Source organism: Triturus cristatus, chromosome 2_1 (genome assembly GCF_964204655.1).
Source record: "Triturus cristatus chromosome 2_1, aTriCri1.1, whole genome shotgun sequence".
NCBI classification, from domain to species: Eukaryota; Metazoa; Chordata; class Amphibia; order Caudata; family Salamandridae; genus Triturus; species Triturus cristatus.
The window spans coordinates 760,101,705-760,116,322 of record NC_140581.1 but is presented as its reverse complement, the minus strand read 5'-3'; the positions used below and the strand labels follow the sequence as shown (position 1 = coordinate 760,116,322).

At 48.1% G+C, this 14,618-nt stretch overlaps 1 protein-coding gene across 1 annotated transcript in view; it reads right to left on the bottom strand.

The window, feature by feature from the left end:
• SPMIP10 (sperm microtubule inner protein 10) overlaps positions 1-14,618 on the bottom strand; it is a 237,212-nt gene that overhangs the window by 128,195 nt on the left and 94,399 nt on the right. Inside the window, exon 2 of the mRNA XM_085640775.1 lies at positions 4,412-4,520. Coding sequence (XP_085496901.1) covers positions 4,412-4,520 — 109 coding nt within the window. The remainder of the gene's footprint in view (positions 1-4,411; positions 4,521-14,618) is intronic.

Sequence of the window (14,618 nt, the reverse complement as noted above, 5' to 3'; positions counted from 1 at the left end):
TGCAAGCCAGTGCTAGTGGGTTCTCCGATCTTTGTAAATATAAAAGAGCGACCTTAGCATGTCTAAACTTCATTTGTTTAAGAATCCTTACTAAATATTTGCGTCTAGGTATCGAATAAAAAGGGCATAGTAAAACGAAATGAAGGGTATCCTGCGGAGACCTATTGTCGCAGCCGCAGGTACCCTTCTGTTCGACTGTAACAGTAAAACCAAGCGGGTCAGCCAGTAGGTGATGGAGAAGGTTAAACCTAAATCGTGTAATTAGGAACCTGTCCTGTGCATTATGTATGAGGGCAAGGTACGGTTCCATACCTTCTACTGTCTTTACCATTAAATGGGCGCGGACTGTAGGCTTGCTTTCCTCAAGGACCGCTCTTCGTGTAGTCTCTTTTTCGAAGAACATTCTTTTAATTCTAATTTTGTCCTCGGGAATTATTGTTAGTGGGTTATAAAAAAAAACCTTACACCCTAAACTCTCCAGGGTGACCCTAACGTAATTCAGCGATGGTATGCACATTCCCTTATCCCTATTCATGCAGTCAGTGACTATTTGCCTACTCAGTCCCGCCTCTGGATTGGTCCAAATTTTTAGCCAGGCCATAATAGGTCTGATTTTGATCAGATCTTCCATGTATGCTCTACCCAATTCGTGATGACAAATATGGGCCGATGTACTTTGTGAGGTTTGGAGAATCTTTCTCAGAAATTTATTCTCCTCAATCTGTATTTGCTGGATACCTGTGAAACCCCACACTTCTGCCCCGTATAATACTTTGGGGCAACAGATTGAACCATATAAGTGCATATCCTGCTCAGGGGACCACCTGCCCAGCCTGCGCCCATAACTCATTATGGCCCCTGTAGATACCGCTAACTTTGACCTCCGCTCTTCAGTTAAAAGTTTAAAATTTAAAAGCCCATCAAAAAGTATACCCAGATAAGAGAAGGTTTCAACCTTTTCCATTTTATGTGTGCCTATTTTATATGAAAATCTTTTACAGGGTTTGGACCCAGCCAGCATCACATAAGACTTGGTTAGGTTGGCCGATAGATCTAAGCTGGCCATGAAGCTAACGAACCCATCTAACAGGCTTTGAAGACCTTTAGGTGTGCGGGCTAAAAGTACCGCGTCATCAGCGTACAATAGCACGGGAACTGGTCGGGAACCTAGTCTAGGGGTGTCCACATTCAATTCACACAGTGCTCGATCTAACTCATTTATGTACAGCGAGAACAGGAACGGGGCCAAGATGCATCCCTGTCTCACCCCACTTGTACAAGGGAAGGATGCTGTCGTGTCACCCTCCAAGTTAAAACGCACTTTAGCAGAAGTGTTCCAGTGAAGTGCTCTTAGGATATCCACTAGGCCCTGCTCAACCCCTAATCTTATCATCAGAACCCAGAGCTTTTCCCTATTGACATGGTCGAAAGCGGCTGAAAGGTCCATGAACCCCAGATACACCGCCTGATCACTTGCAATAGTGTATTTGGGCACTATTAAATAGAGGTTCAGGCATTGGTCTGTTGTTGATTTTCCGCTCCTGAACCCATATTGCAAATCCGTGATTATCTGATGTTCAGTGGCCCAGTCTAATAGGCGATTCAGAACTACACGCCCCAAGACTTTAGCTGTCACATCAATTAGGGATATAGGCCGGTAACACTGCGGGTCGTCCTTTTCCCTTTTTTTAAAATTGGAACTATTGTTGCCTCGGACCAGGATCGTGGCAAACCGGTTGCTATTCCTGCATTTATTACTCTTGTAAGGATTGGGGCCCAGAGCTCAACCCTACTTAGATAGAGGTCAGGAGGGATTCCATCCGGGCCAGGGGCTTTATTTTTTGTAAGACCTTTAATGCCCTCTACTATTTCCTCCAATGTAAATTCGATATTAGATGCCCATGGGCAAAGATTTCCATCGCCCCTCGAGTTCGCATTCGAGTGATTGTACAGTTGTTCAAAGTGTTTGGACCATTGCTCTGGGGGAATAGATGTGCCAATTACTGGGGCAGCGGTGTCCTGGAAACAAGGTTTATTAATTATTTTCCAGAATGCACTAGAATCTCTTCTTTCAGCTGCATCCCGCAAGTCTTCCCATACCTGTGTTTGCAATGCCAATTTCCTTTGTTTGATTGCCTTTTTATATGCAATCCTACACTGTGCAATATCCCTCTTATTTTTTGGAACTGTTTTTAAACATTCTTTTAGCTCTTTATGGGCCCGAGAACAGTTTTTGTCAAACCACATAGGGAAAGTCTTGACTACCGGGTTCGAAGATGACTTAAGTAAACCATCTATAAGGTGTGCCATAGACTCAAACGCTTTGACCACAACAGGACCTTTAAGTGATGGCTCTAAGCACACCTCAAACATCTCTTTGCCTTTCTCTATTAGGGATTTATAAAAGGCCTCCCCATCCACTTTTGCCCATCTGAGGCGTCTCCCTTGGTCAGTTGCCCTCACTGTGCTAATGACCTCGGTCCTTTTCTTCACATTTCGGGCGAACCAGTCCTTAATATTCAGTACTAGTGGATTGTGATCACTGAATATGCTCCATTCAATTCCTACTTCATTTATCCAATCCTTAAATTGGTGAGAGACAACTATGTAGTCTATGATGGAGCATTGCCCTCTTCCCTTGAATGTAGGTATGACCTCACAGCTATTTTTAAAACCCACCAGGTCTAATGTGTGCCTCAACATGTGGTTTTCCAGGACCCTCTGTAACTCCCGCCCTCCCGGTGTATGCTCGAAGTGCGCCCCTTTTGACAGTGTGCAACCGGTCCAGGCACCCATCGAAGGACTTAGATTTGGACACAGATGACAGTTTAGGTCTCCTGCTAAGACCACACATGGCTCCCTACCTATCTTCCTTTGGCTCATTTCACGGGTCAGATAGGTATCCAGGTCGTGTGTTATTTGCCCCTTCCCACTCCCTGCCATTGCATTGTAAACATTAATCAAGACAACATTTAGCCTGCTTGCTTTCAACCCGATAGCTTGTATATTAGGTGAGTTCCAGTTTAAATCAGTCCATGATCCTTCTAACTGTAGATCCACATAGGTGATTAACCCTCCCATTGCTCTTCCCGGGGCCAGTTTTTTTGCAGGAACAGCAAAGCATTTATATCCTGCTAGATGATAGGGATTATGGTCCACCACCCAAGTTTCTTGCAGGCAAATTATATGGAATCTGGAGATGTATTGCCTCCACTCCTGATTATGAAATTTGGAGGACAGTCCAGCTACATTCCATGAGACCATTTCAGTCCCCTGCTGCACTTTTCTCCCTATTAGGATAGATTTATCGGGGGTATTATGGTCAGACTCTCCTGAGTTTCCATTAGTGTTAAGCACTAGTGAGGTCTGGATAGCTTGTGGGTGCTGTGTGTGTGAGGCCACATGAGCTGGTTCCTCATTAGTCTCATCCTCCTCTTGTCTTTGACCTAGGCAATCCAACCTGTTAACTGTTATATGTTTGTTTACAATAGTGTTCTCTGGAGGCCTCCCTCTAGTTGGATGATGAGTGCAAATGTTGCTCCTCATAGGGTGGCAGGAGGTCGTAATGATGGGAATAAATTGTGCAGTATTTAGTTGTGCCGGTTTTTGCTCAGCATAATCTTTAACCCCATTCAGTCAATCCACCTCCTCCAGAGACATAAGGGGGTCGAATCTGTTCCTTAAGGCGGATTCTGCCTTGGCTCCCTGGGGGGGCATATGACTTCTTTTCATGATGATCCCTTCCATCCCACCAGCACTCATCTTTATCGTGATTGGCCCCAGTCCGGCGGTATGTACTTCTGACAGTTGCGTAAAAGAACCCCAATGGTAGGGAACTTATGGTACTAAATGAACCACCACGTTCTCAATAAATTGAAGAACTTCAGCCTGGTGATGTTATTTGAGAATGAACAGCATTACATAGATTTTCAGCATGGACTCTGAAAATTGGGTCTTCAAACCTAACCTTCCTGGTGTCTGGAATATGCAATTGTTGATTTAAAAATGATCTGCGGTGGCAGTGGAAATAGGGAGAGTTACTGGCTAGAAAGACAGTGCAGCTTGGTGGAATGCTAAATAAACAAGATCTACAGACTTAAAACTCCTGCTCTTCTAAGCAGGTCTGCAGGCTAAGGAAGTATTTAGTGTGGGAGAGAAGAGCATAGATTCAAAGTGCCTGTGGTTCAAAGTGTGTGGGCCACAGTGAAAAAATGTTGTCAGGCTCACAGCTCATTTTACAAGACTGTCGAATCGTACACGCGTTATCGTTGATATAGGCTCCTAAACATCAATCACTCACTCACACATCAATATGCATTGTAACGTAAACAGAGGGTACATTCTTAGCCTGTTACAATTAATACAAAAAAAGGAAAATGTTCTTGTTTTGTCCTAAACTGTTCAAATTCACCTTTGAAATCAGCTTTCTGTTCACCATATCTTGTTTCCAGGGCATCACATAACGCTTGGGCATCAAAGGGTGGCTTTTAGACATCACTGGGAAATGAGCGTGTACTAACCTAAACAGTGAGAGGAAGAACAGGTCAAGATTTTCTGTTACACAGACTTCATATATCAAAGGTCAAAGATATGAGTAATCAGTCCCCTATCTGAGATAATTTTGAGTTACATTTTATTACTTTATGAGATTGAGAAGATAGCTCAATTACATATATATTAGTAAGATATATGTTCATGCTATTACACACAAATAAACATGCTGTATATGAAATGCAACCACAAGCCTAAAAAATCTGAATAGGGCAGTAATCGCAAACCAATTTCTAGGAGTGAATGTGTTTCCATAAATAGGCCATTTTGCAATGGCCTGTTCTGAAAGGAATACAAAGAGGGATAGCACCAGCCCTCAAACTATAGCTACGAAACATTAGCCTACTGTGTCTGCACAAATAAATGTAGTATTTGATGGAGCGAAAGATGGATAGACTACTTAATACATAGAATCTATACCTCCACACAATTAAAGCAAAATCTCAATCACGAGCAAGGTTATCCACTTGGGTTTCCATGAAATAAAGATGGTGTAGCAGAGAAGGTAAAGGCTCCTCCACTATTAAAACGCATGACAAAAAACCTGCATTAAACAAAAGCGGTTCTGACAAATCTAATTTTCCAAAAATATTTTGCCGTGGGAGTGGAATTTACAAGGTTGTTAAATCTAACATGGTAAGCACCCTTCAACATGAAACTTTGAGTGTTGTACGTTTTATTTCTTTTTTGTGTGCGTTTTTGGGGATTGGGTTTAATACCCATCCTAAACTACAGTGAGCAAACAAGTCTGACTTGTTCCAGGGTGTTTGGACACTGTTCAAAATGGGCCCACATTATATTGCACAATGTTCCCATAACTTTGCAAAACAAATTACATATTTCCAGGACCGAGGCACAATTTGATGCTGACTGAGATGGAGCACAAGTCGGACACACCAACTAGGTTCGTCCTGGTCAAAGATTTTACCTTCTGCCTTTTGTCCTTTGAGTCCCAATCTACCACAGGAGTACACTTATATAGTACCTCAGGATGTCAGGGGAGGCAGTTAGTGACTTAGTGGGTGTCAGGCAGAGGCCAAACAGCAGAGAATTATTTTGGCATCATGTTCCCTTTCCTTTTGAATGTGCCCCCAGTGTTATCTGTAAACCCAGCAGGATCTGATATTCAAGCATACTGTTTGCTTCTGTAAGGCACTTCACACTTTTTTCATAACAACTCAAATGCTAATTACTGGCTGACAGAAGTGGTAGATCACATATAAGTTTAGCTTCCAGGAACCTCAGGCATGGAAAATGTAACTTTCTAAAAAGTTACTTTTCCTTAATATTTACTAAAAATCGGACTTCCCCATTGAATTAGATTTTTAATCACTATTAAAAAATAGTTGTTTAATTATTTTTCTAGCCAGTCCCTTTCCCAAGATACATTAATAAGATTTGTAATCTGTACTGCTAGGGGCAGCAAGGCCTGCTACTGTGAAAAATAGCTTTTGAATGCTAATCACCGATGGGGAATGTTAACATTACATTTTTACATATCCTACCTACAAATGCCATGCAGTCTGCCTTGTACACTTGTAGACTGCAAGGCCTACTTAGGAATTAATTATTAATATTTAAAAGGGAGTTTTTGAGCCGTCCAAATAGTTTATTGTGACGGGTCATACTGCAGATTTTACACTACTTCAATCAGACTACACAGGGTTGGCCTGTAGCCATGACTGCACTGCCACTGTAGGGGATTGCACAATAGGTGCTGCAGGCCACTAATGGTATTTACAATCGGGGACCCTGGGTACACTTTGAACCATATACTAGGGATCATATGCACTTTACCACTGGTTAGCAGGATTATAGCACACAAAAGTCTAAAGCTAGCTAGAATATAGGGTCCAGCAAAAGGCAAAAAATATGAAGTGACCACACAGAAAAGGCAGATGTGCTACACAGACCTACTCCAGCCAAAAGCTAGGGTACACTAAGCAATTCCTAGATGAGCTTCCTGTCTCAGGTGATTCCACCGCTCCAGAGGCACTTGTCTGTTCTATGGCCCTAAGAATCTACCTGTACCCCTTTGTCAACGTGTCTCATCCATTAACCTTGCTCATGGGGAATCCTCATCTGCAGACTTCACCAGGGAGACAAATAAACCTAGCTTGCTCACAGTAGGCGAACAGTACCACCATGGCCAATAATATTATGTGACACGTTCAGCCCTGTGGGTCAGACTTCTGCCCCCAATCCAGGGCAACTTCTGCCAAAAGATTAACAACCATCAGGGGCTAATGATAGCTGTCAGTGTCAGTCACCAAGCCCCTGGCATTCCACTGCCAGGTGAAGGCTCCAATTTGGGTCCTTGCGTAGGTCTCACTTCCAGCCATGGGGTTGACAAGGAGTCCCCAGCTTGCTTGTGCAGTCCAGGACTTCCACAGGAGAAGCATAGCCCCCCCTCAAGGATGATACACTCTATGCACTATAAGGGTCTTCCTGCTGCAGGTCTTCTGTTCTCTGTTTCTGTGGCAGCGCAGGCAGCCTTCCCAGGTCAGATATCACCAAAGTCAGCCTTGGCATGCTCCCCTCTCAGGCCAGGTAATCCTTGACCCACTGGCCCTCCCACTGTGAAGGATATCCACCTCCTACCCCTCACTCCACCATACCCTCCATTCAGAGACAGTACTCGGATGGCCTAGGCTACCACCCTTCCAGGCTCTTTTCTAGCCAGTGTGCAGAATGCATTAAATGGGCATTTGGGGACTAACAATGACCCTCCTGTGGGCAAGTACCCTCTCCCTTCTAAGGACATTGTGGCCATTGGGCAGAAAAAGTCCAGCACATGGGCCCCGTTCAACCTACAGACCTGTCCTGGCAGATACTGTTCTGGTGAAACCAGCCTTGCTACTACCATGGTGTGGTCTAACTGGCACATGTGTCCTGTACAGCAATTGCAGGGACTCCAGTTACAGTGACCTCTTGGAAGTAACAGTGACCCCCCTCCCAGAACCACTAGCTTACCTTCTGGGTCCACATTACAACGAAGGGATACTACCTATTCTACCATCTCCTCCTGGGAATAACCTTCCCCAGGGTTGCATTAGCCACCTTTCTTGACCTTGCCAGGTAGGTCGCTCCCCCCCCGCTGCAGCTCCACCTGCGCTCGCCGAGTATCTTTGTGCCCTTCGCTCCTCTGTGCCCCGCTGCCCAGTTGCTTTTGCGTCCCCATTCTTGTGTGCACCCGTCCCCTCTGTGCCCCGCTCTCCATTTGCTTTGTGTCCCTGTTCCTGTGTGCCCCATTTCCCTCTGTGCCCAGCTGCCCAGTTTGCTTCTGTGTCCCCATTCTTGTGTGCCCCCGTCACCCGTGCCCCGCTGCACATTTTGCTTTTTGTGTCCCCTGTTGTGCCTGCTCCCCCCTCGCAGCTCCCGTTCCCTGCGGCCCGCCCCCGTGCCCATTCGATGACCCCTGCCACCCGCCTCCCGCTTCCCAGCTGCTCCTCCCTCCCACCTCCCCTTACAATGGCGGCCACGCCTAAGGCAAGCCCGTCTGCGCCTGTCCGCGCCTGGACCGCGCCCAGCGCTAGAACCCCTGGCCCCCGCCTCAGCCATGATAACCGTCTCCGATACGACACCAGAACCCTTTGCGCTCTCAACCCAGGACGGACCCTCACCTGCTGCAGGGCCACCCCGAAGCGCACCCACGGTCTCTTCGCCTGCCAGAACTGCAGCTTCTCCTGCATCAAAGACGCAGAGACACACGCCACGACAGAACACAACCAGCTCCGATGCATCCTGATTAACACCTGTTCCGCACGCAAACACGCCGTAGAGCTCTGGGACCTACTCGACACCGCATCACCAGACGTCGCTTTCCTGACCGAGACCTGGATGAATGAAGCCTCCTCTCCATACATCGCCATTGCCATCCCCGATGGATACAAGATCGCCCGCAGAGACCGCACCAACGGAGTCGGAGGAGGAATCGCCATCATCCACAAGAAAACCATCAAGGTCTCACAAACACCGACGACACTCTCAGCACCGCCGAACACATGCACTTCCAGATCCACACGGACCCCAAGACCACCCTAAGAGGCACCCTCGGCTACAGACCACCCAGACCCCGACCACAATTCTGCGACGCCATTGCCGACTTCATCAGCACCTCCTCTTAGACCTGAACTTCCATCTGGAGAACAACAACGACAGTAACTCCTCCACCCTGATAGACAACCTCGCCAACCTCGGACTGGAACAGCTCGTCACGACGCGACCCACATCGCCGGTCACACGCTCAACACCATCTTCTCCTCAAGCCCCCACGTCTCCTTCAGCCACGTCTCCGCACCCACCTGGACCAACCACCACTGCATCCTCTTCACCTTCCGGAAACCCGTTGCACATCACCACACCCTACAGATCCCCCGTCGCTGCTGGGGCAAAATCACCGAAGTACAACTAAAGACAAACCTCGCACTCAACCCACTGACCAACCCCTCCAACCCTGACGTTGGTGCGCGCACCCTCAGACGATGGATGGACGACTGCGCCAACACCTTAGCCCCGCTGAAAAAACAAACCTTCAAAGACACCAGCAAGAGAGCTAACTGGTTCACCCCAGAACTCCTAGCATCAAAGCGCACGTGCCGGAAATTGGAGAACATATGGCACAGCGAGAAATCGCCGGACAGCCGCGCAGCCCACAAAGACGCCATCCGCAACCACCACCACCTCATCAGGACCGCCAAGAGGACTTCCTTCAAACCTCGACAAATACGTACACAACAGCAAGGAGCTCTTCAACATCGTGAAGGAATTCTCCAACCCCAGCTCCAACGCCAACGACATCCTGCCGTCGCAAGCCCTGTGCGACTCCCTCGCCACCTTCTTCCACCGCAAGATCACCGACATCCACGATAGCTTCAACCCCCGGACGACCCTAACAGGTCCCAACACGCCAGAACCACCACACCCCACCGACCACAAACCCCTGACAACATGGGCCAACGTGAGCTTCGAAGACACAATGAAGACCATGGGCACAATCCACTGCGGCTCGCCATCTGACCCTTTTCCACACCACATCTTCAACAAAGCCGGCAGCTCCATCGCACCCCACCTGCGCAACATCATCAACCTCTCCTTCGAGACCTCGACCTTCCCTGAAAGCTGGAAACACGCCGAGATCAACGCCCTACTGAAGAAACCCAAGGCGGACCCGAGCGAACTCAAATACTTCCGGCCCATCTCCCTGCTCCCGTTCCCAGCTAAGGTAATCGAGAAGATAGTCAACATCCAGCTCACCCACTACCTCGAAGACAAAAGCATCCTGAACCCCTCCCAGTCGGGATTCCGCAGCAACCACAGCACCGAGACGGCCCTCATCCTTCTGGACCTCTCCGCCGCCTTCGATACCGTCTGCCACCGCACACGACTCCACGACGCAGGGATCCGAGACAAGGCCCTGGACTAGACCTCCTCCTTCCTCTCTAGCAGAACCCAGAGAGTCCGCCTCCCCGTTACGATCCGAAGCCTCCGAGATCATCTGCGGCGTCCTGCATGGATCATCCCTCAGCCCGATGCTGTTCAACATCTACATGGCGCCTCTTGCACGCATCGCCCGACATCACGACCTTAACATAATCTCCTACGCCGACGACACGCAACTGATCCTCTCACTCACCAAGGACCCCCTCATCGCCAAATCCAACCTCCACCAGGGAATGAAGGCCGTCACCGACTGGATGGAGGATAGCCGCCTTAAGCTGAACACAGACAAGACGGAGATCCTCATCCTCGGGCCCAACCCCTCAGCATGGGACGACTACTGGTGGCCCGCATCGCTGGGAACACCCCCACACCCACCAACCACGCACGCAACCTGGGAGTCATCCTCGACTCGAAACTCACCATGACCAAACAAGTCAACGCTGTCTCCTCCACCTGCTTCAACACCCTCCGTATGCTCCGCAAGATCTACAGATGGATCCCGACTGACACAAGGAAAACAGTCACCCAGGCCCTAGTCAGCAGCAGACTCGACTACGGAAACACCCTCTACGCCGGAGTCCCGACCAAGCTCATCAACAGACTGCAAAGAATCCAGAATGCCTCTGCACGCCTGATCCTCGACATCCCGCGCCGCGACCAAATCACCCCCACCTGAGGAACCTGCACTGGCTCCCTGTCGACAAAAGAATCTCCTTTAAGCTCCTGATCCACGCACACAAGGCACTCCACAAGACCGGCCCGGCCTATCTCAACAGTTGACTCTCCTTCTACGTACCCAACAGGAAACTCCTTTCCGCAGACCTCTCCCTGGCTACCGTCCCACGCATCCGTAGAACCACAGCCGGAAGCAAATCCTTCTCCCACCGCGCCGCCAAGACCTGGAACACCCTCCCCCTCATCCTACGACAAACTGAAGACCTTCTAACCTTCAGGAGACAACTCAAGACCTGGCTGTTCGACCAGTAGCAACAGCACCCCCCTCTCCCCACCCTCAACACCTTGAAACCCTTGCGGGTATGTAGTGCACTTTACAAATTTTTATTGATTGATTGATTGATTGATCTCTGTCGGTCCCACCCGTGGGTGGCTTAATGGACATAGAGAGACCCCCTTCTTTTGCCCTGACTTGACACAGTCATAACAATGGGGTGGGTGAAAGGACAGGCTGGGCTTCTGCCCATGAGAACCTCAAATCCTGAGTTCTAAAGGGGAATAACAATTTTTTCCCTCCAAACTTTTTTGGGGTCCTTTGGGGAACTACCCAGTATTAACCCGATCTTATTCTTCCCTCTGCGGAGGGAGTCCTGAACCACCCTTCCTTTGGTTACTCGCAGGAACCTTCTTAGACACTCTGGTGCTGTCCCAGAGGTCATCTTCTTTCCCAAGTACTCTCGGCACAGTGAGCTTGGTATCTATTAGGTGCTGGCCTCATCATGGTTGGTGAAAGGTTACTACCTTTGCCAGGAGTTGAGTAGCATGAGCGCGGTGATGACAGCATACCGTATACTAATCGCAGAAGTAAACAGGTCTTTTTACCTGTGTCACTGGAGTGAGATCTACAAGCTCATGCATGTAAAGTTCTGCTGCTGTGTGCTTAACCCACCCTTAACCTACATTGATTTGGTATGTAGCACTGGGCAGCACACGTGATTCCATGTGTGTATGTGTGCCCGTGAATGATACAATACATGGAAGACTCTGGGTCCCATTTTGAGAGACCAAGAGCTGACTGGAGGAGCATGAGGAGGTAGAAGAATACCCCAGACAGATTTGTGAATTGCTATCTTCCTGTGAGATGGGTGAGACACGCACACACTGGAGGAAGAAGAGCCAGGCTCTTTACTGTGACTGACATCTAGGTGTGAACCTCTATTCACTACGATGGTCTATGTTGTGGGGCAATTGGATTTGGAGTTGCTACTGCTGTGATTGACTTCTTTCAGGAGGAAGGGCAGGGCAGAGGAGTGGGCACTTCAAAAGGAATCTGACCCCCAACCCAAACTTCAAAGACTCAGACCCTAAGAAAAAATGGTGTCTGGAAATGGATTATAAGAAGGGAAGCTTGAGGTCATAAAATTGTCAACTGTCAGGCAGGCAGTTTGGCTGTATGATGAGGAGAAGCACTGCAAGAATTCTGCCTGTGACCAGGACTGGGGGCTAAGAAGTGCCAGTCTGCCAGCTGGGTGAGGGGAAATTATCCTGGGAAATCCAAGGCCACCCGGCCTCTGAGCACCAATTCCTGCCTGCTTGCCAAGACTAGTGTACCATGTGAAGAGAAGGAGAGTACTGGATGGAGAGAGGTCCAGAGGGGGGTCCTGGCAAGTAGATCCCAATAGCTAGGTGAGAGGAGACGGCTGCTGCACTGATCGGGTCATGGCCCGTGTGTAGATTCAAGTCAGAGACTCTGTATGCCAGAGGGGGCTGTCATGAAGTTAGCCATGGTACTACCGATTAGGCAGTCACCTGTGTGTAGAGCAAAATTCTCTGCCCCGTATGCCAGAGGGGTCCACTGTGAGGACTGCCAGGCTGCCTTGACAATCCCGCAGTCGCCCATGTATGAAGTAAAATCCGCAAGCACGCCACCCAGAGGGGGCCACCAGGAAGACTGCCAGGCTGCTGTGCCGATCGGGCTGTCGCCCATCTATGTAGTGAAATTGGAGACCCTGTATGCCATACAAGGTCGCTGTGCAGATTGCTAGACTGCCATGCCAATCATCATGAGTAAAAGGCTCAACCTCGATGGTAGGGCCAAGTAGCTCCTTCTTGACCCGTGGCCCATTGAAAGGGGATCTGACAATTAAAATGTGGTCCTTCATAACCAAATTGTACAGCCCATCATATTTGTTTACTTTGCAGCCCTTCATCCAACCATCCAGTGCCTTATGAGAAACATCCACCAAATCCACCCATGACTGGTGTTTCTGCTTCTGGCTATCCCTGAACTTCAGGTGATACTTTGCTGGGGTTAAACCAAATTTAGTAATAAAGGCTTCCTTTATGGGAGCATATGTCATCTGGTCAGCTACCTCAAGGGCCAATAAGGTATCCCTACCTGCAATGGGCATGCGTTTCTTCAGACCCACCCATAATCATTCACCTAGACTCTATGCATATGTAGGGGCACCTCATATGCAGCAAACCACTTATCTGTGTCACGTCTCACCACATATCTAGGCACCAGGCCTCTGCAGATGTGAATGCATTTACCTTACCTAGGCACGTCACTGTCGCTGCCACCATCTTCACTGGACTCAGATGCCCTTTGAGACTCAAGTTCATTTTACGATGGTTCCTCTTGTGGGCCAGCAGGGCCTTCTTCTCTAAGGCCAGTGTTAACTTATTTTCCTTTTAGGCCAAAGTTGCTTCCGTCTTTTTCTCTTTGGCAGACTTCTGCTCTTCAGCAGCCAGAGTCACATTTTACTCCTCAAGGGCAAGAGTAGCCAGTTGCAATTTCAAGACCCTTGCTTGTCCTGCCTGTTCTCCAGCTATGATTGGGTTCAGATGTGAGAGGACACACTGATCCCTGCTTTGGACACTGCAGGTGAGCTAGCCCCTCTGGGATTGTACTGCTGTAGCTCTGAAGCCTCTTCATTATCAATTGTATTTTCTTCCTCTACCTCCTCTTATTCCTCACCCACTTGATCCTGTGGGATGACCGTCTTCATGCTTACTCCCTACAATGCTCTGAAGGCTGCCTTCACCAGTTTTATCCCACTTTCTTTGTACATTCTCCTCAGATCAGTCATGTTGTGGCTCTCCATGTTGCTTAGGTCTACCTTTATACTGGCAAAAACTCAAAGGTGCATACATTTGAAGACAGGAATAAATTCAGTAAAAAGTAAAAATCAAAAGCCAATTAAAAATCCCAAAGCTAATTTTTTATGTCACTTTAAAAAAGGATTTTTGATTTTAACTTAAACCACCGAGCAGTACTGAGAAACACAAATCCTTGATCCCACCTCTGAACACAAATGTAAGAAATTAGCATATCAGTTGAGGGAGATATGTACCCACCTCAAGTAATAACCACAACCTTTATCAGGGTGAACTCTTAAAGTCGCTAAATTAAAGTGAGCTCAACCTCTGGTAGCTGTGGCACAGAGCAGATTACCTTAATTTAGAGGTAATGCATAAAGTATTTATGCAGTACTGAAATAGTACTAACATCGAAATTCAAAACAAAAAAAAATCCCAAACTGATTCAGATACATACAACTATAGTTAATGGTTGTGGTAGACCTTGGGGCAATTTGCTGCTGATGTAGCCTGGGTCAGATACACTTACCAGGTTTGTCCTGGTCAAAGATTTTACCTTTTGACTATATTCCTTTAATCCTCGATCCATTACAGGTGTCTCCCCTCTCCCGGGACCTCAGGGGAGACACTTAAGAGACTCATAGAGTATCAGGCAGAATCCAAACAGCAGGGTCGAGTCCAGGTCCAGTTGCCACTGGTGAGCTGGGAAGTTGCAGGAAAAGGCCTCTTGTGGCTTGTTGTGTCCCAGTAGCTTGAACAGGAGGTCAGCTGTAGGACCCCTGGAGTTCACTTCTTTGTCCTGTATACAAGAGAGAACAAGCCCAGTCCTTCAGGGCTCTTCTCGGGTC